This window comes from Phascolarctos cinereus, unplaced genomic scaffold (assembly GCF_003287225.1).
Source record: "Phascolarctos cinereus isolate Bilbo 61053 unplaced genomic scaffold, phaCin_HiC Scaffold_5;HRSCAF=322, whole genome shotgun sequence".
NCBI classification, from domain to species: Eukaryota; Metazoa; Chordata; class Mammalia; order Diprotodontia; family Phascolarctidae; genus Phascolarctos; species Phascolarctos cinereus.
In genome coordinates, this window is record NW_027555958.1 from 258,170,547 (window position 1) to 258,191,341 (window position 20,795).

Here is a 20,795-nt window from a genome sequence, read left to right on the forward strand (position 1 = left end):
GGGAGGTAAGACAGAGACACTAATGTAGAAAGAGCTAACAGTGTCAAGAAGGAATGGGGGGGGAGGGAATGGGGTGGGGGTAGAGAGGGGAATGCGCTGGAGCGGTGACGCAAGTGACTCTCTGAACTCAGACTTCCGGTGTCCCTACCCTACACCCCCCCACCCGGAAGTGGGGTGGGGTGGCCGTTAGGAATGGGATTATGTTGTGGAGTTAGGCCGGCCGAAAATTTCATGTATACTTCCGGCCTTTGTAACCCACTCTCGCACGTCTTTTGTGTGGGTGTCTGGGGGTTGAAAGAGAAGTGAGCGTGCCTAGCTGCCCCCTTGCCCCCGGCCAGGGTTCGCGGTGAGTGGGGTCGGGCCGAGCTGTGCAGGGTGGTTGCCGCCGGCAGTCTCAGGGGAAGGAGGGTCGGTGCAGCCGTGGCCCCCGGGGCCACCCAGACCGGCTCGCTCTCTTGGCCCTGCCTTTTGGCTCTCACCGAACCCTTTCTTCTCCCTCCTTTCACGTCTTTGCACCTTCCTGCTCCCTACATTGCCTTCTATGACTTTTCTTCGCTGTTTCCTTCTCCCTTTCCCCCCTCCCTTCCTCTCCGCCTTTTCTTCCTTTCGTTCCCTCCCTCTTCTTCTCCTTAGTCATTTGCATCGTCCTTCAACCGTTGCTCCCTCTTTGCTGACCCTAGCAACTGAAAGAAACTGTCCTCCGAGGCTGGGAGCAAAAAAGAAAAAGAGAACGCCTTCTCCACAACACTTTTCCGTTTTGTTTTCAGTCATGCACACATCTCGCCTGTTTTGGTTATGATGTTAGAGGCCCTAGGCTTGAATCCCCATTCTTCCGCTATTTAGCAGTGGGAAAGACACGGTGCTTCTTGGAGCCCCAAGCCTTATCTCTAAGATGACTGAGTTGGACTAGATGCGGGGTTCTTGTGTCTTGGACCCCTTTGGCAGTCTGTTGAAATCTAGTACTTCACGGTCTTGTTACCTACGTTCATAATTGAAGGAAATGCTAAATTTCGCTTGGAAGTTAGTGAAAATAAAGATGTAATTTTTTTTCTCTTCCAAGTTTATAAACTCCCTGAAATCTCTTCTAGACTCCCAGATTAAGAACCCCTGGAATAAATGACTTTCAAGCTCCGTTCCAGCTCCAGTACTTACTGCCTTCCAATATGTTTGCTGGAACTTCACACTTTCCTTGGGGTGTCAGACATCAGGACTTTACTAGGGGATTGGAAGACACCAGGTAACAAAGATGACAGAAAGCAATTTATTTGCACCCAAGTACTACTATTCTAGCTCAGTCCTTCCTGTTTGTTTCACCAGTTTTCACTATGGCCATGACTTTAAGTATAAATGAATCAATCAATCAACAAATATTTATCAAGCACCCGTGCTAGATATTGGGTATACAAATACAAAGAATGAAACGATTCCTGTTCTCAAAGAACTTCTAATAGGTGAAAAAATATAAGTATATTCAGAATATAAGGGAAATAAAGACAAATCGAAGTAGTTCAATGCAAGTTAGTTTAGGAGTGAAGGCGCTAAACGTTTGTAGGGAATCAGGAAATGCTTTGTATAGAAGGTGATGCTTTCACTGCATCTTCAAGAAGGAGGGGATTCTGTAAAGCAGGAGTGAGAAGAGAGTGCATTTTGGACATGGGGTACCAGAAATGCAAAGACAGTGAGACAGGAAACGAAGGAATTAGGAAAATAAATAAGGCCAGTTTGACTGAATTGTAAGTTTGGAAGAGGGAGTGATTACTGTACTTGAAAAGATAGATTAGAGTTGGGTTGTAAAGGGTTTTGAAAACTAAACAGGAGTTTGTATTTAATTCTAGAAGAAGTTAAGGAACCACTGTAGTTTACTGAATGAGGACAGTAACGTGGTCATATGTGTGCTTAAGGAAAATCATTGGCAGCAACACATAGAATGAACTGGAGCAAAGAGATTTGAGCCAGGCAGACCAATTAGGCTGTTGCAATAATCTGAGCTAAGGGTAGCACTGTTAAGTGAGAAGGGATTGAATGTAAGAGATGCTGTGGATATAGAAGCAGCAAGAATGTGCAATGAGAGCAAGGGAGAAGTTAAGGATGATGTTGAGGTTATGAACCTGGACACTGGAAGAATAGCAGTGCCTTTCCAGAATCAGGGAAGTTTGGAAGAGGTGAAGATTGGAGTGGGAGGAGGAAATGATGAATTCAGTTTTAGACATGCTGCATTTTGAGATGTCCCTGAGACATTTGATTTGCAATATACAATAAACCATCAGTGACTGAAGTTTGGGGAGACCACAGGTTGGCTACATGGATCTGTGAGTCACTTGCATAGAGATAATTAAAATCCTGGGAGCAGATGAGATTACCAAAGAGGGAATAGAGAAAAGAAATTGGAGCCTTTAATAAAAGCAAATAGTTAAGGGTCAAATGGAGATCTGCACAAACTGGTTGATTAATTAGTCCTGGCCTTTTTTGTTTTTTAAATGATTTAAACATTCTTTTTTTCCTCTTTCTAATTTGTATTTTTTGTTGGGATTAAATACCACTTTTCTATCTCAAAGCTATCTCCTAGGGTTTTTTATTTTGTTTTGTTGTTGTTGTTTTTGGCTAGGCAATGGGGTTAAGTGACTTGCCCGGGGTCACACAGCTAGTAAGTGTCAAGCGTCCCAGGCCGGATTTGAACTCTGTCCACTGTGCCACCTAGCTGCCCCATAGGTCTTCTTTTTCAGTTAACATAAAACCATCGAATGTTATACCTGAAAGGGACTTTCATCATCTGAAGCTCAGGGAGGGGAAATAACTTGCCTATGGTTGCTAGGCAAATTAGTGGTAGAACCAGGACTAGAATTTGGATCTAGTCCAGTGTTCTTTCCTCACATTATTCTTGTATCTAAGTACTTTAAAGTCAGTGAATGACTAACTGAAGTCCGTTACATTTAGAACTACTACTAGCATTTGTCATTTCTCTAACAGTAATTAATTTCACAATGTTCCTCTGTCTCTATTTGGGTAGCCTGACTCCTTGTTGTCATTAAGTGTACAATGCTGTTTTCTGTACTGGTCATATGTTGGGTTCAGAGAATTGCTCTGGTAAGCTTCTCCCTTTCCCTTTCCTTTGAGCTTCAGGAGGAATATTTCATTAATGTTTCCTAACTCTTGGGTTTTTTTTCCCCAACTCCATTGTTTTGTGTACATGTATGTGTTTTAACACTTATTTTATGATTTTAGCTCATGGTTTTGTGACATTTAACCTCCTTATTTATAAAATTAGGGGATTAGAGTGTCTTTTTTTGTTTTTTTTATTGTACTTATTGACAAATACTTAATATACAAATATTTAAATACATAAAAATACTGAAATACATAAGAAAAAAGAAACTTATAAACTTAAATATAAAATAAGAAAAAAAAATTATGTGTACAGCAGAATGTAGGAGAGGATTCAGAATATATAGCAATAACTTTCCATTTTAAGAAAGCCTATATATTAAATTCTGCGAGTTATGTTGAAAGCTATCTATCTTTTCTTTGCTTCCTTGTAGGTTTTCTTTTGCTCTCTGCTTTATACTTTTTACTTTGTTTTTTTTTCCCCTTCCTCTCCTCTTCCCCCATCCCGAGACTACAATTAAGCATGGAAATATTTATATAGAGATATGGATACATACATACATACATACATATATACATATACATAAATATGTAAACATATACTTTCCCTAAGAGATTCTATTCCTAATCTTTGTTTTTATATTTGTATCTCTTTTTTCCTATTTCTCCTACTTCTACTTGATACCTTGCCCTCCTATTACTTAACCTACCCCACCTCCAGGGATTCCTCTCATATCATTTCATTCCCCTAAATCTAAACACCTTTTTGTACACCCCTTTGAACTATTCCCTCACCTTCCCCTCTGCAGATCCCTCCCTTATCCTCTCATTCCAGTTGAGCTTCTGTGTCTCCCTTTTAACTTACTCCCTTATCCTCCCCTCTAAACACCCTTTCTTTATCCTCTCCCCTTTAGAGTGTTATTTCTTTCTAAATTTAGAAGACTTTTATACCCTTCTAGATGTATATGTATTTTTCCCTCTTGAATCCATTCTGGATGAAAGTAGGTTTCCAGAATTAACAGCCCCTCTCCCCCATCTAATTCCTGTATATTGGTTCTTCCTCTTGAACCTCTTTTGTATAAGATAATTCCTGTTTTAGCTGTTCTTGAAGGGTTTTACTTTTTGAAGTCATATCATACTCAGGTCTTCTCCAATCTTTTTTTTGGCTACCTAATTACTAATAACAATCTTAGACATAGGTATTACATTTTACATACATTAAAGGTAAACAGTCTATCCTTATTGAGTCCCTTGTAATTGGTCATTGGTATGAACCTTATATTTCTCTTGGCTCTTGTATGTTAAATCTTCGATTGAGTTCAGGTTTGCTTTTATTTTTTAATGAAGTCCTGAAAGTCTGACAGTTCATTAAATGTCCATTTTTTTTCCATTCAGAATTATGCTTTGCTTTGCTTATATGATATTTTCGACCAGAAGCCCAATTCTTTTGCTCTTTGATATATAGTGTTCCGAGACCTGAGATCTTTTAGTGTTACCACTGCTAGGTCTGGTATGATTCTAATTGTGGTACTGCCATATGTAAACTGTTTTTTTCTTGTCACTTGTATTTTGTCCTTAAGCTGGGGGTTTCAGAATTTGACTATAATATTCCTGTGAGTTTTCCTTGTAGGATTTCTTTCAGGTGGTGATTGGTAGATTTTTTTCTATTTCTACTTTCCCCTCTTGTTCTAATTCTTCAGGACAATTTTCTTTAATTATTTCTTGTATCAAGATTTTTTTTTGGTTATAGCTTTCAGGTAGTCCAATTATTCTTATGTTTTCTCTTCTTGATCTGTTCTCCAGATGAGTTGTTTTTCTTATGAGATATTTTGCATTCTCTTCTATTTTTTCATTCTTTATATTTTGTTGTTGTTGTTTTTCCTGCATCTCTTATAACTTCCCTGCCTTCCCCTTGCCCAATTCTGATTTTCAAGGAGTCATTTTCTTCCTTAAGATTCTGGATCTCCTTTTCTAATTTGTTGGCATTCTTTTCCTAATCTCCTTATTTTTCTTGGATTATTCTTATTTTTCTTTTTAGTTTTTCCTCAATCTCTCTCATTTGATTTTTAAAGTCTTTTTTAAGTGTTTCAGTGAATTCTTTTTGGGCAGGAGACCATTTGACATTACTCTTTGAGGTAAAAGAGGGTTTCTTTTCTTTAGTGTCCTCCTCTGAAGATGAACCCCCAGTCTTCTCTATTCTCATAATAGTTCTCTATGGTTGGATTCTTTCTTCTTTGCAGGGGCATTTTTTTTTTGGTAATAGTTTAGTTTTTATAATCACCTCTAGTCCTGTGGTATGGGGGATGGTGCCTCTGGCCTCAAATCCTTTTCAGTTCTCCTCTCTGATCTTGAACTCAAACCAAGTTCTCCAGCCTCCTGTAAGTGCCCATAGCCAACTGCATCCAGCCCCACTGCTTCTGCATTTACCTGGCTTGGGCTGGTTCCTTCTCACCCCCACTGCATCTCCTCAGCACAGCTGAGTCTGCCGTTCCTTGTCACCAGAGGTTTCCTAGATCTTCCCCAGCTCAGACACCCAACTGCTCTCACTGTCCTAGGGGTAAAAGCTCCTATGGCTGGGGCCCAGGCAGCCTTCTAGCCTAACCAACCCTAGGGTATACTGCTTGTTATTTAAGTGGTACCTAGCCTGGAGGTGTTTACTCTTCACAAGGAGGAAGCCTCATCCTGGGATTTTTCTTCAGATCTTCTCTGTGCCAGGAGTACCCCTGTTCTGCCCCTTCTCTTACTTATTTTCACCACTTTGTGTTCTCCCTGAGATGCTATTTTATCTCTTTTGTGTAGGAAAATCTTGAGAGCTTGAAATTTTCTGATTTATTCCATTATCTTCCCAGAATCCTCTCCTAGAGTATCTTTAAAGTCCTGTCTAGATCTAATGATCACTGAACAATTATCTGCAGAGGTATTGTGAAAATCTCAAAATTTAATCAAATAAAAAGTTAATTGCCTTTAAGAAAGATAAGTTTGTATCATATTGAAAGCTTTAGAGAAGTAGGGCTGCTATTATTGCAAACAAATGAAGTTAGAATTAAAGTTAACTCCAAAAAGATTAGAAGTTTCTGTTTTATAGCAACAATAATTTCTTCTCTTTTAAGTGCCTGAAAGAGAAAGTCAAGACCTGGAGTTTGATTCCTTCATCATAGATTCTGTCTGGAGTAAGTGGCACCCCCTGAATCTGGATAATGTCTGCAAAATCCAGGGAGGCTACGTCCCTGACCCCTGGACCTCCACAGAAAGAGAGACCTCTGAAAATGGAGCTGGGAGAGGTTTGTGCCTGGGAACAGGAACCTGACCTAAAGTATAACACACCCTTTGATGGGGAGATTTTTCGCCAACGTTTTAGGCATTTCTGCTATGAGGAGACTCCTGGACCACGTGAAGCTCTGAACCAACTCAGAGACCTTTGTCAGAAGTGGCTGAGACCAGATATTCATACAAAGGTGCAGATCCTAGAGCTACTAGTGCTGGAGCAGTTCCTAACCATCCTGCCTGAAGAACTACAAGCCTGGTTGCAGGAGCACCATCCAAAGAGTGGGGAGCAGGCAGTAACTATGTTGGAGGATTTAGAGCAAGAGTTTGATGAGTCAGATCAGCAGGTAGGAAAGGAAAGAGAATGGGTAAACCATTGTGAGAGAATATGAGTTATGTCTTTGTAAGAAAAATGAGGAGCACAGAGCAAGAATGAAGGGATGTTGTCGAACATCAGTCTCCCTTGAACTACGTGTTTTCCGTTGGGTTAACTTCCTTTATCTGCTGCTTCTACTTTTAATTGTTATCAGAAATTTAATGAAACAAATCCTTGTTCTTCCCTGCTTTCTATTGGATATGGAGTGGAGGGGATAAGAGTCTGGATATCTGTTCTTGGAGATAGTATTTCCTTTCCCTGTAGTGATTTCCTTACATGTGATATGGGGGAAATATTCCTGAGTTCTTGTGATAGGTAACTGCTGTTGAATGATACTCACCATATGGAGATCCAGGGGGTTAAAACTTAGATTTTTATTATGCTGAAGCACAGGTCCAGAGCTCAAAAACATAACTCAGACCCTTGACTAGAGTTCTAACAAGGCTTATGTAGTTGTCAGTTACATCAGAGTGACAGAAGAATAATTTTTGGTCATATATCCTTTAAGGCCATAAAAGTTAAGAAGACTTAGTTTTGGTGTCTATAGGTAAACTAAGGCAAGCTACATACTAAAGTTTTACTTGAAGATTTATACTACAAAGCTACATTTAGAGAATTTACAATGGGCTAATTGAGAGGGGAGATTTACATGCCAAAAGATATTCACAAGGTCAGAGCTGATTGGGATCCTTCCACAAATAAAAAGTGTTAAATTACTTGAGAAGCCATGACTAAAATTACAGGTCTAATAAATTCCTTTTTCCTCCCTTTTGGCTTTTTATCTTAGGAATGTCCAAGGGCCTTCACCTAATATTAACATCCCATGAGACAGGTTCATCCAAGCAAATAACCTCCAAAACAGAAGAGGCAACGCTGAAGTCCAAAATAATAAAGACTAATAAAAAGAAATTTTAAAAATCTTATGACACCAACCTGTACCTAATTTTCTCCAGGTTAGAGCCTCTACCTACAGAAAAGAGGAGATTTTGGAGGAGTCAACACTTCTAGGAACATTACAGAAGTCCTCTTGTGTTCAGCTCCAGGCTTTGGAGGCCCAGGTCAAGTGTGAGTCACCAGAATCCTACTTCCAATCAGAAAAAGGTGAGAAGCAAGATTTTATCAGGAAAGAGGGTGAAAGTAGAGAACTACACAAATTATCTCTTGTGTTTCCTTGCCAGAAAAGTCCCCTGACTTCTCACTTTGGGAGATACCACCATATACCATGCTCTCTTAATATCAAGTTTCAATTTTATGATTCCTTAATTCTTTCTCAGTATTCGAATTGTCATGAAATCCTGCCATTTTTTATTCCCACACATTGCTACAATGTGATTTCTTCCACTACAACTTCTTCATAATTTCCTTGACTTTTAATTTGAGATTTAGATGCTAAAATAATCATTCTTTTTAAAATTGAATATTTTTTCAGTTAACAAAAATCTGTTTTCTCTCCCTCCCACCACCTTCCCTCATTTAAAAAAAGAGAAAAGTCATAACAAATATGCATAGTCAAGCAAAACAAAATTCTGTGTTAGCCACATTCAGAACTGTATGTCTCATTCTGTCTATTTAGTCCATCACCTCTGTGTCAGGAGATAGGTAGCATTCTTCATTATCTGTACTTGGGATTCTTGGTTGGTCATGCTTTGATCAGAGATAATAAGTCTTTAAAAGTTTTCATTTTTACAGTGTCGTAATGGTATCAGTTGTTCTCCTGGTTCTCCTCACTTCATTCTGATAAAGTCATGCAAATATTAGCAGGTTTCATGAAATAATGTCTCTCAATCCACTCCTTTGACTGATCTTGCTTCAGATATCCTGTACATCAAATTTTCCTTTGGTTTCATTTTCCTCCTTGATTCAGCAAACATTTATTGAGCAAATACCATGTGCAAATAGATGTAGAAGAAAATAACAAAAATATGGTTGGTACCTTCCAGGAACATATTACCTGTGCTTCTTTCTTTGCTCCTTCCCACTCAGATTTTTGCTAGTTTTATGCACACATATATATACACACACATGCAAGATCCTTTTCCATTTCAACAGCATTTATTAAGCATCTGTTGTTTTATATAATAAGAAGCTTAAATTTGTTGAAGATAAAATATTAATACTGTACCTTAAATTTTAGATATATGTGCTAAAAAAATGTTGTTATTAATTTAACATTAATCTAAATCCAAGCATTTCTGTTTCTGAGAGAGATGTCTAAACCAGCCACATCTCTTCTTGCCTTCAGAAATGTCTCTAACCCAAGACAATTTAAAATAACATTTATAGGAATCTTGAATAAGGGAAAGTTTACAGTATGATAAAATACTATTTTGAATTCACATATTACCCCACCTAAAAGAGTAGTCAATCTTCCACTAAAACTACCCAATTCCTTCTTTGACCACACTTCTCTGGTGTTCTCCTGAGTAATTAAAAGGGACCTTTTCCCAGTGATAAATACTGTAATTCCTTCAAAATACCTACCCTTAGGTAGGTCACAACTCATCCCTTCTGAGGATGGGAAAAACAAAAATCTTAACTAAATCACTGTTCTACTTTTCTATCTTTTTTAAAAATAGTGTATTTATTTTTAGTTTTCAGCATTCACTTCCATAAGATTTTTAAATTTAAATTTAAATTTTCTCCCCCTCTTTTTCCCCGCCCAAAACAGCGGCAATCTGATATAGGCTCTAATTCATTTTAAGCATATTTTCCCATTAGTCATGATGTAAAGAACAATTAGAACTAATGGGAGGAACCATGAGAATAAAGCAATAAAACAAAACAACAAAGGAAAAGGAGAGCAAATAGTATGCTTCCATCTGCATTCAAACTCCATAGTTTTTTCTCTGAATGTGGATAGCATTTTCCATCGTGGGTCTTTTGGAGTTGTCTTAGATCCTTGCATTGCTGAGAAGAGCCAAGTCTATCAAAGTCAGTCATCATACAGTGTGGCTATTATTGTGTATAGTGTTCTTCTGATTCTGCTCATTTCACTCAGCATCAGTTCATATAAGTCTTCCCAGTTTTTTCTGAAGTCAGCTTCTTCATCATTTCTTATAGCACAATAGTATTCCATTTTATTGATATACCACAGCTTGTGCAGCTATTCCCCAATTGATGGACATCCCTTCAATTTCCAATTCTTTGCCACCATAATAAGAGCTGCTATAAATATTTTTGTACATGTGAGTCTTTTTCCTATTTTTATGATCTCTTTGGGATACAGCCCTAGAAGTGCTATTTCTGGGTCAAAGGGTATGCAAGGGTATGCACAATTTTATAGCTCTTTGGGTATAGGTCCAGATTGCTCTCCAGATCCACTTTTCTATCTTAATCCATTTACCACCTCTACCTCCACTCCTTTAGGTATTACTCTTGACCTTTCAAACATTTTCCTAAAGAGAAAGGACTGGAAAGGACTTTAGTGTAGAGAATTTTGTTATCCTTCGTTTTTTCAAAGAGGACCAGTGACATCACGGGTGATGTCTTGACTCATGAGTGAATTTAAATGAGACAGAGTTGCACAAAGTTGTCAGCCTCACTCTCTCTTACAGAGTCACTGAAGTCCAGTGGCAAGACAAAAGTCAAGATCACTGTTGATGACACAAGATGCAATGTCTTCAATGTCTGACCAAGTTCTAAATGCTCTATAGTGCTCTTCAGCCATATTCATGGCCATTGGAGCAAATTGTTCTCATCCACTCATGCCTTCAGGGGAAATATTCTCATGCTTGGGGTAGACATCCCCCTAACTCACTGACAGGCTTGATGCCCCAGTCACCTTCAACTTAGTTTAGCCCATCTACTGAGATGGTTTATCAGGGTGTGGCTGCTGCATATGCTTCAGCTTCTTGGAACCACAGATAAGAGTTCAATGCCAGGTAGACACCAAAGGTAAATGAGCAGCCCAGAAAACAGCTTGGCAAGTCCTCACACCAGAGGTGCCAAATCCTCCTTGAACACCCCCTATACACTAGATAGAGAATTTAATCTAATTCTAAATGACTTTTTTATCCACCCTTCTGCTCACCATTTCTTGGACTCTAGCATCTACTCACTTTCCTTTATTATTTCTGCTGCCATATTCTTATGACTACAAGAATGTGTTTTAGATTTATTTTCAAAAAAGCAAAGTAGTATAGAGAAATATCAAGAAATCACATTGGCAGATATTGATAAGGTAATTAATCCACAAAAATATTGAAGTTTTAAGGATTTCAGGTACCCTGAAGTAGCTATAAAAGAACAGACTACCTGGTACTTAAACTTCTAAATGAATTTTTTCAGCTTACAGCCTGGAACTCTCTCCATCTAAATATTTGCCTGTTGGCTTCCTTCATGTCTCAGTTCTATCATCTGCAAGAAGCCTTTCCCAGTCCTCCTTAATCTTAGTGCTTCCCATCTGAGATTATTCCCAATTTATACCATATAAATCTTATTTGTACATGAGAGCAGGGACTGTTTTTGCCTTTCTTTGTATCTTCAGCACTTAACACAGTGTTTGGCATAGGAAGTGCTTCATTAATGTTTTTTGACTTATTGACTAACTGGAGGCCTCAACCCCATACCATATGCTCTGGCCAATATTTACTAATCTTTGTCTTTCTAAGATGTTCTGCCCCTACACAACCTAGAACACCCTCATGTTGCTTGAGGGTTCACCTACCTGAGTTCTTAGGAACAAATTTATTCACCTACTCTACAATCCTAGATTTACTTTCAGCTAATGAGTAAACTTCCTCATTGGAGTCAAGCTTCTGGTGTTCTACCTATATTTCTATATTTTCAGTTAACTAGAATTTTCATTGGCTGTCCACCATGTGTAGAATCTTCTCTTTTTGTCTGTGACTTCTTGGCTTCCATCAAGTCTCAGCTATAGTCCCACCTTCTGCAAGAAGCCTTTACTGGTCACCCTTAATGGTAGGGCCTTCCCTCTAAGATTATCTCCAATTTATCCTATATGTATCTTTTTTAAAATATAGTTATTTGCATGTTGTCTCCCCTGTTGTGATTGAAATTAAGGTAAACTGGGGCATAAAGTTCTGAGCATGTTCAATTTATTGGTAAGGCTAGCAATTACCAATAAAATAATTCTTTCACCTCCTCAGTAAGCTAAAGGACCATAAGTTAGGTCTTACTAGCCTTCATATAGTTTTGGGAAGTACAAGAGAACAAAGAACAGGAAACATCACAGATGGAAAACAATATGATTGATTATGAATTCTGAAGTATAGATGATGAAAAACAATATGGTTGGATGGAAATGGGGAATGCAAGGCTAGCAACCATCCCTCCTTACATCTTGTTGCTATGGTGGTATTTACCTACATGGCTAGTTGGTACCACTAAGTACTAACAGACTAGAAGGACAGCCAACATTGGAGAGATAACATTTTCTGGTGCCCACCTGCATCTTGCTAGAGAGACAACAGATCTCTCTTAATTGTCCGTGGATATGTAAAGTTCTTTAATGAGATAATAGGTTTCCCTTAATTGTGCATGGGCAATAAAATGTATAAACATAATATATTACTTTGAATTAAGGTAATTTATGGGACAACTTAACTCAGAGATAACTTTTAAATTCATGAACTTAACTCAGAGACAGAGAAATATAGCTTAGGTAGTTACGAATAGAATCAATTATAGAATGGAATCAAATACAAAATACTAAATAGACATTTGATATTATCCCTCCCATTGGATGGTGGATTCCTTGAAGGCAGAAACTATTTTTGCCCTTCTTTGTATCCCCAACACTTAACACAGTAATTTCACCTTCCTCAGCTCAAAGTAGAGAGTGAATGAAAAGAACTAGCACATATACCGTTTATTAGCAAGTATTATCTTTTTGTGTGTGTCTTAGCCCCTAATAAACCATTAGCTCTATGAGATGAGGGAACATGTTTTATCTAGACTTGTTGTGTCCCCTAGCATTTAACACAGTGCTCTGGTGCTTTAAAAGTGCTTATTGAGTGAACTAAAGTGTTTCCCATCCTCCAAAAATTTTAATTGAATTTCACTTCATTCCCATAGTTCAAAAAAGATATTTTTTATTGTATGCATGTTTGTAAACTTTCATTTTTCATCTGCCTTCCTCCATTCATCCAGGATCTCTTTAGAGTCCATATAATGCCCTTTAGTTTATTCTAGATATGGTTGGGAGAAGAGAATATAACCTTCCTGATTGACCCTTTTATAAGTGGTTTTCCCACTGTAGTTTGTCTGTAGGCATAGTGTTTTAAAGATAGAAAAATGATTGGCATATGCATATCCCTTATGTCTCCTTAGGCCAGAGGTTCTTATCCTTTTTTTATGTTTATGGACCTCTTCCACGGTTTTGACAAACCTCCTGTAATTTTTCTATCTCAAGCCATTAATATCTTATTGGTCCTATTCCGACCATTGCCTACTATCCTCTCCATTCCTGCTCCCCAGCACTCCTTTCTGAACCTCTCATTTAATTAAGTTTCTCTCCATTTCCAGGCCTCCCACTCTTTCCATGAGTCCCTTGTTTCCTCCCACTTATTTTTGCTCAACTTAGTTCTTATCACTACAGGATCATAGAACTCAAATGATCACAAGAGATTTGGTTTAGTCCCCTGGCTTACTTTTTAAAATGAGAATATTATGATCTTTAATGATAAAATCAAGTAAACTTACATTTACAATTTTTAAAAGTTTTACTGACAGGTTTTGCATTTTTATCCCCTTTATTTCCAAATGTTTCATTCCCTTACCTTTTCCTAGAAAGTCTATTTACAACTGACTTTTTAAAAAAAGACCTTCAAGGGGGCAGCTAAGTGGTGTAGTGGATAGAGCTTGGGCCTTGGAGTCAAGAGGACCTGAGTTCAAATGTGACCTCAGACACTTGACACTTACTAGCTGTGTGACCCTGGGCAAGTCACTTAACCCCAATCGCCTAAGCAAAAAAAAAAAAAGAAAAAGAAAAAAAAAGACCTTCAAATATAGATTTCCATATGACAGCTCAGTTACCTACCCTTTTTGCAGGTGAACATCTAAACTATCTAGAACAGATGGTTACTCTCTTCTTGGAGATCAAAAGGTCAAACAACACCACCTCATTGTTCTATTTTATTACCCACATGTTTAAAAAATGTCCTTTCCTATGACTAATCAAAATCATCTGCTGTCATCTAAACCTTTTTCCTTTCTTTTTTTTTAACTTAGTAGATAGTAAGAATGACTGATTATCATCTCCTTCATTCTTTATACATTTAAAATCCATAATCAGTTCACCCCATCGTCTGCTCTTTCCAATGCTAAACAATCCATATTATTAGCTTTCTTCATTGCTTTAATTACTTTTGTCAATTATTCCTAAAACCTCTGTAGTTTCTTCAAGTCCTGAAGTTGGCTCATTGTCCCCTTTCCATATTACAACTTTGTTATAAGTAGTATACATACACATTTTTAGTATTCTTGCTGTTTGTTTCAATCTTTTGTGTTCCTAAGAATCAATGGCATTTCCTTGGTTTGTTTATTTTAGGTGGTGATAATCAGACTGAGGAATACTTAACTCCAAAGCAGGAAATTTCTACAGAAAAAGAACTACATGAGGATGTCTCTGGAAATATTAATGGCAATATTCCACAGGTTTCAGAGTGTGATAAACACCTTAAGGGTAGATTAAGAAAAAGGAAGGAAAATCTGCTGGGCCAGAGACAACATAAAGATAACGAATGGGAGAAAAATTTCACTTGGAGCTCAGGTTTTATTAGGAATCAGAGCACCTACTCTATAGAAAAACCCTACGGGTGTGATACATGTGAGAAAGCCTTCAGTCAGAGCTCACATCTTCTTAATCATCAGAGAATTCATACTGGAGAGAAACCCTATGAATGTCAGGAGTGTGGGAAAGCCTTCAATTATAGCTCACACCTTATTCTACATCGGAGAATCCACACTGGGGAGAAGCCTTATGAGTGTGTTGAGTGTGGGAAATCCTTTAGTCAAAGTTCAAGCCTTATTCAGCATCAGAGAATCCACACTGGAGAGAAACCCTATCCATGTAATCAATGTAGTAAAAGTTTCAGTCGAAGCTCAAACCGTATTTTACATCAGAGAATACACACGGGAGAAAAACCTTATGAATGTGATAAATGTGGGAAAGCCTTCAGACAGAAATCTGCCCTTGTTCTACATCAGAGAATCCATACCGGAGAGAAACCTTATGAGTGTGAAGAATGTGGGAAAGCCTTCAGTCAGAGCACAAATCTTATTAAACATCAGAGAAGCCACAGTGGAGAAAAAATCCTTTCAACATCATGAGTTTGGGAAAACCTTTAGTCAGAACTCAGGTCTTTGTTATCCATAGAAAAGACACTGGAGAAAAATTCGTTGATGTGATCACTATAGTTTAAAATGTCACTCACAGTTTTCCTTTTTGAACAGTATAGAAGCTCCTCCAGATAGAAGCTTTATTAGTATAACAAATAAAGAAAAAATGTTAAAAAAAATATTGAAATCTTGTCTAGCAATCTTAGTAATGGTTTGCAAGTCAGTCAATAAACATTGAGGATCTACTTTATGGGGATTTCAATATAAATGCAATAGCAAGACTCCCTGCTTTCAAAGTGCTTGCATTCTACTTAGAAGATACATTATGTTTACAGTAAGTACAGCCCTAGCCTTTTTCTTGAAATCTTGTTTTTAATCATTTACATGGGATCAAATTCCACTTCCAAATATGCATTCCTATTCTTACTGCAAATAATAAAATTGATAGCTAGGGCTCGCTGTTGTCAGAGTTCCCTTTTGAAACCAGCGTAGTTTGTCAGTAACAGTGAGTGTGTAAGTCTATATAACATTTACACCCCATATATGAAATCTCTTTTGATTATTCTTAAATGCATCTTGTATTCTAAAGACTGAATAGCCTCCTCATATAACTATTCCATTATGTTTTGATACTATATTCTGAACATAGGAATCAAATATTTCAAAAGAAAGTAGAAGAGTTCTGCAGAGCAGAGTGAGTTTTCCAGTACAGTTTAGAGATGTTTAAGAATCTACAGAGCACATATATGCTACAGATCAAACACCATTAATATTAAACCAGCTACTAAATGTCTCATTGCTCTGTTTAAAGTGAATTTTATAATTAACATCACAATTCACTAGTTTTCTTATTTAATGGTTACTTGCACATTTACATAAACTTCTATAATTAATGCATTTATTTCACCTTAGTAATGTCTAGGTGTACATTTTTTTTAACAGCTGGCCTTGAAATCAGAAAGCTCTGGGTTCAAGTCTTCCCTCTGACATTCTGGCTGTTTGTCCTTGGACAAGTCACTTGACCCCCTCCCCATGCAACTTCTCTAAGATAATATATTATTGAGAAAAATGTTGATCTATTTTCACCTGGAGCTCTCTTTACTGATGAAATCAGAGTTCTGGTCAAATAAGTAAAAGAGGATTTCCTAGTTATTGATAAGGTGCTATATTTAGGCAGTGTTTCAGCTTTCATTTATTTGTTGTATTTGTGTGCAGAGGACATCAGTATCCCAGGGCATTCTTTTACTAGTGGGAATGAGTGAATGACATTCTGAGGACTATATGGGGGGAAAAAATGACCACCATAACATATGGGCAGAAAGAGTATCAGAGACCAAGAGAGAAAGATTTTAATCTGGAAGGAGAGGAAAGGAGGGGAGACGATTTCAAATAGCAACTGAATTTTTTTTTTCAAAACAGTCCTGTTTTAAGGACTGTTAAAAGAATACTAATATGCTTGTCAATATTTTATGGACTCGTGGCAGAAGTGTCTTTTGAATTTGTCCTTTCTGTTCCCACTGCTACCACCCTTATTTTTTTTTTTGCCAGCACTTTTGTAATATCGGTTGTCTCCTTGCCTCCTTTATATTGCCTACTTCATCCCAGTGTATCTGCACAAGATTAATCTTCCTTATTTGAAGCTTTGTTCATGGAAATAAATCCAAACTCAAGACCCCTATGCTCAACTTTCTAACCTTTATCCTTTTTAGCCTTCACTATTGCTCCCACCAAACAGTAATTTCTGCCATTTCCCAAGCACTCTGTACTTTCTTAACTCCACAGCTTTCCTCATATCATTCCCTCAGCTTTTAACACTCTTTCCTCCAGTCTCTGCCTATACAAAGCCTACTCGTCTTTCAATGCCCAGATCAAATGCTGCTTCCTTTATGAAACCCTGCCTGATAGCTATGGTTATAATTATTCTCTCCCTCTGAATTCTTAAGGTTTTTAACATAAACCTCTCTTATAGCACTTATTCCTCCTTGTATTCTACCTGCAGGTGTTTTATAAATTAGATTGTAAATCCCTGGAAGGAAGAGACTATCTTTGTATCCCTTTCATGGCCAAACACGTTGTAGGGTACAAAATAAGTACTTGTTGAATGAATGAGAAATAAGGTTATTAACTATGAATTAACTCTTGAATAGGTATTTTATTGACTCAGATTGTACAAACACCATGGATGCCTGAATCTTAAGATTTGCATTAAATGTGCAAAACCAAAGCATGGTCTTAATAGTCATACCACTAGCAAATATTTAAGTCTTAATTAGAACCCAGGTCCCACAAATGCCAAGTTTATCATTGTTTCCACTGCACCATACTACTTCCCAAAGGAAGATGTAGAAGCTCATTTTAATGAATTGTTGCTACTCCATTCTTGCAGAGCAAGCGCATATGGCATAACCAATTCCTGATTGGTTATCTAAGAGTTAACACTAACTTGAAGAAAACACAAAGGCATACAATAAGGGAAGTTAGCTGTTGAACCTAGCAGTGTGAGAATGGCATTCCTTTGTTCTTCTCTCTACTGATAGAAGTATGGTTTCCATTTTAAAGGAAACACCACCAATGGCATGTTGCTTCTCACTAATTTATGCTAAATAAATACAATTTTAGAAATGCCAGCACACTTCATAAATTTCAAAGTATTATAGAGTCACTGTTGGAAAGAACCTCAGATTATTTAGTTCACATAGCTTCTGCCTGAACAAGAATACCCTTCAACTCTTTTCCCAACAAGTAGTCATCTAGCTTGAGGACCTCTAGTGATAAGGCATATGGTATCTACTGAACAATCTTCTCTACTTTTGTACATTTCTGAAGTTCTACCTTAGTTTGAGCTCAAATTTGCCTCTTTGAAGCTCATTGATTCTAGTTTTGCTCTTTGGGTCCAAACAAAACGAGATTAATCCATTTTCCACATAACAACTCTTCAAATATCTAATATCTCTTCCATGTCTTCCCTTCTCTAGGTTAAATGTCCCAATTTCTTCAAACAGCACTCATATGATCAGAGTAGCTAACTTTTAGCATGGTTTCTCATCCCCTAACTTCCCAAGTACCATCCTTTCAATATAGTCTAGCTCAGCAGTTCTCAAACTTTTTGGTCTCAGGATCCTCTTACATTCAAAGAGCTTTTGTTTATGTGGGTCATATCTATTGATAGTTACCGTGTTAGAAATTAAATTACCTTTTTATCATGATAATAGTTCTAATTTCATAGACCCCTTGAAAGCATCTCAGTGACCCCCAGGAGTTCTTGGACCTTCCTTTGAGAATCATTGCTCCACCTTATCAATGTCCTTTCTGAAATGTGTGATCTGGCCTTTGCAATAGAACTTTAATATTCCTTGCTCTGGATGCTCTGCTTTTGTAGCACCTTGTACCTCTCCTCATATGTGGGCCCCCAGAGACCTACCTAAGTTTAAGGTACTTTGTGAGTTAGCATCCACTAAAAATTTTAGATATAAGTGCACAATGTTTTGTTTACAAGAGAATAAATCAGTTCAAATTTTAATGAGGTAACAAAATAAATGACAAGAAAAATTTGCCCCATTGATGAGAATGCACTCTCACATGTTACCATACTATCAGTGGGGGAGAGTACACATGCAAGGAATGTGCATAATCAGGGATCACATACTTAGGGAATATATAAGGTCAGGGATATTTATGAAAAAGTACACACATAGGGAACATGCAGGAACATAGGAAATGTGGCTGCTGCATGTTGAAACCCCATGACAACTTACATTTCTAATGATTGCAGAGTAGTATCTTCTCTTGATATCACAACACTTATCTACTACTTTGCTTGGTGTCTACACTGAAGTGCTGCTCTTTGCTCATCTTAAGCTGTGTTATCCTTTGTAACTTTCACCTATTACTCCTGTTTTGGGCCTTTGGTACAAAACGAAACAAATCTACTCTGCCACATAGCAGTCTTTCAAATACTTGAAGACAGCTGTTATGTGCCAGGACTGTTCTTTTTTATCCAGGTTAAGCACCCCCACTTCTTTCAACTGACCTTTACATGATATGGACTCAAGACTTCACCATCCTCTGCCTTCCTTTTTAGTTTATTAATGTTTTTCCTAAATTAAGGCAAAGGACCTGAACACAGTGCTTCATTTAAAAAAAAATTTTAAGTTTCAAATTCTCTCCCTCCTACTCCTTCCCCACCCATTGAGAATGCAGGAAATACCTTACATGTTATACATGAAGTCATGCAAAACATTTCCACATTAGCCATATTGCAAAAGTAAAAACAAAAGGCAAGAAAAATAAAGTGAAAAAAATCAGTCTGTACTTAGATAGAGTTCATCAGTTATGTCTCTAGAGGTAGATAGAATTTTTCATCATGTGTCCTTTGAGATTGTCATGGATCATTATATTGATTACAGTAGCTAAGTCTTTCACAGTTAATTGTTACAATATTGCTTACTTTGCACAATGTTCTCCTAGTTCTGCTCACTTCACTTTGCATCAGCCTATAAGTCTTCCCAGGTTTTTGTTTTTTAAAATGCATTCACTTCATCATTTTTTCATCATTTCAGCACAATAGCATTCCATCACAATCATATATCACAACTTTTTCAGCCATTCTCCAGTTGATCCTCTCAGTTTCTAATTCTTTGTCACTGCAAAGAGAACAGCTTGAATATTTTGTACATATAGATCCTTTTCCTTTGATATCTTTGTGGTACAGACCTAGTAGTGGTATTTCTGGGTCAAAGGGTAGGCACAATTTTATAATCCTTTGTTCATATGAACATAGTATTTGAGATACATTATGGTCAGGGCAGAGTACAGCAGGACTAGTTCCCCTTTCTCAGTCTACACTGGGGCAAATATTTATGTTGACATAGACTAGAAGACAGTTTAGACCACACTGATGGTTTGGACTAAGGATAGGATCCTTGAAGCTGATGAGGATATAATCAAGAAAATAACCCCTCCCCATTAAACTCCCACATTAAACTTTTCCACAGATGTGGAAAGAGTAGCTCTTTTTAGGGATCACATATGGGGTATTCATATAGGGGTAACACATGTGGCCTGGACATCTACATGAAGGGATATACACATAGAGAAGCCTTATAACCAGGGCATATACATGAAAGGGACTCTAAACACTGCAAAGCTGCTGATACCTTTTACTGCTCTCAACTTTCTGCTACTTTCTGCCAGGTATTGCTTTCTGCTGTTCTTCACTAGACATTGCTTTTTGCTAATTCTTCATGCTTCAGAAGGTCATGTGTTTTAAGGGTTACCTAATACCAACTGGAGATTCCTCAATCAGCATTCTCATCCAAAAGTATGAAACAACTACAGTCTTCTCCACCAGGCTTCCCAGACAATAGCTGTGAAGTGTTCTATGGTCTTCCCATTCAGGCTTTTTTTAGCCAATGAGCAGAAGCTTTCTTAGCTTGACTGTACCAACAAGTACCAAAACTATGGAAACCCATGCAGAGATCATGTCTACCCTCTGACCTTCTATAATTCTGATAACTGCTCCTCCTAAATTCTATTCTGTTGAATTGCTCTGCTCTCTTAACTTTGGCTTTTCAAAAGATTTTAATTTACATCTCTTATTTTTATACTACCTTCATTTCCAAATATAGAGAACCATTTCCTGTAGCAAAGAATAGAAGTTGAGGAAAAAAGCATTGCCTGGCACTTAATAAATGTGGATTAATTGACTGGAGTCAGGAAGAATTCAGTTCGAATCTATCCTCAGATTTCTACT

The 20,795-nt window shown here is 37.6% G+C and overlaps 1 protein-coding gene across 1 annotated transcript; it reads left to right on the forward strand.

Annotated features, from left to right (window-relative positions):
• The first annotated feature begins 148 nt into the window (after positions 1 to 148).
• LOC110194274 (zinc finger protein 24-like) lies at positions 149 to 19,619 on the forward strand. The gene is given in 5 exon segments (XM_078155737.1): positions 149 to 346; positions 6,213 to 6,713; positions 7,696 to 7,843; positions 14,253 to 15,013; positions 15,015 to 19,619. Coding segments are annotated over 4 exon segments (1,389 nt in total). The 5' UTR covers positions 149 to 346; positions 6,213 to 6,299; the 3' UTR covers positions 15,081 to 19,619.
• Positions 19,620 to 20,795: the final 1,176 nt, after the last annotated feature.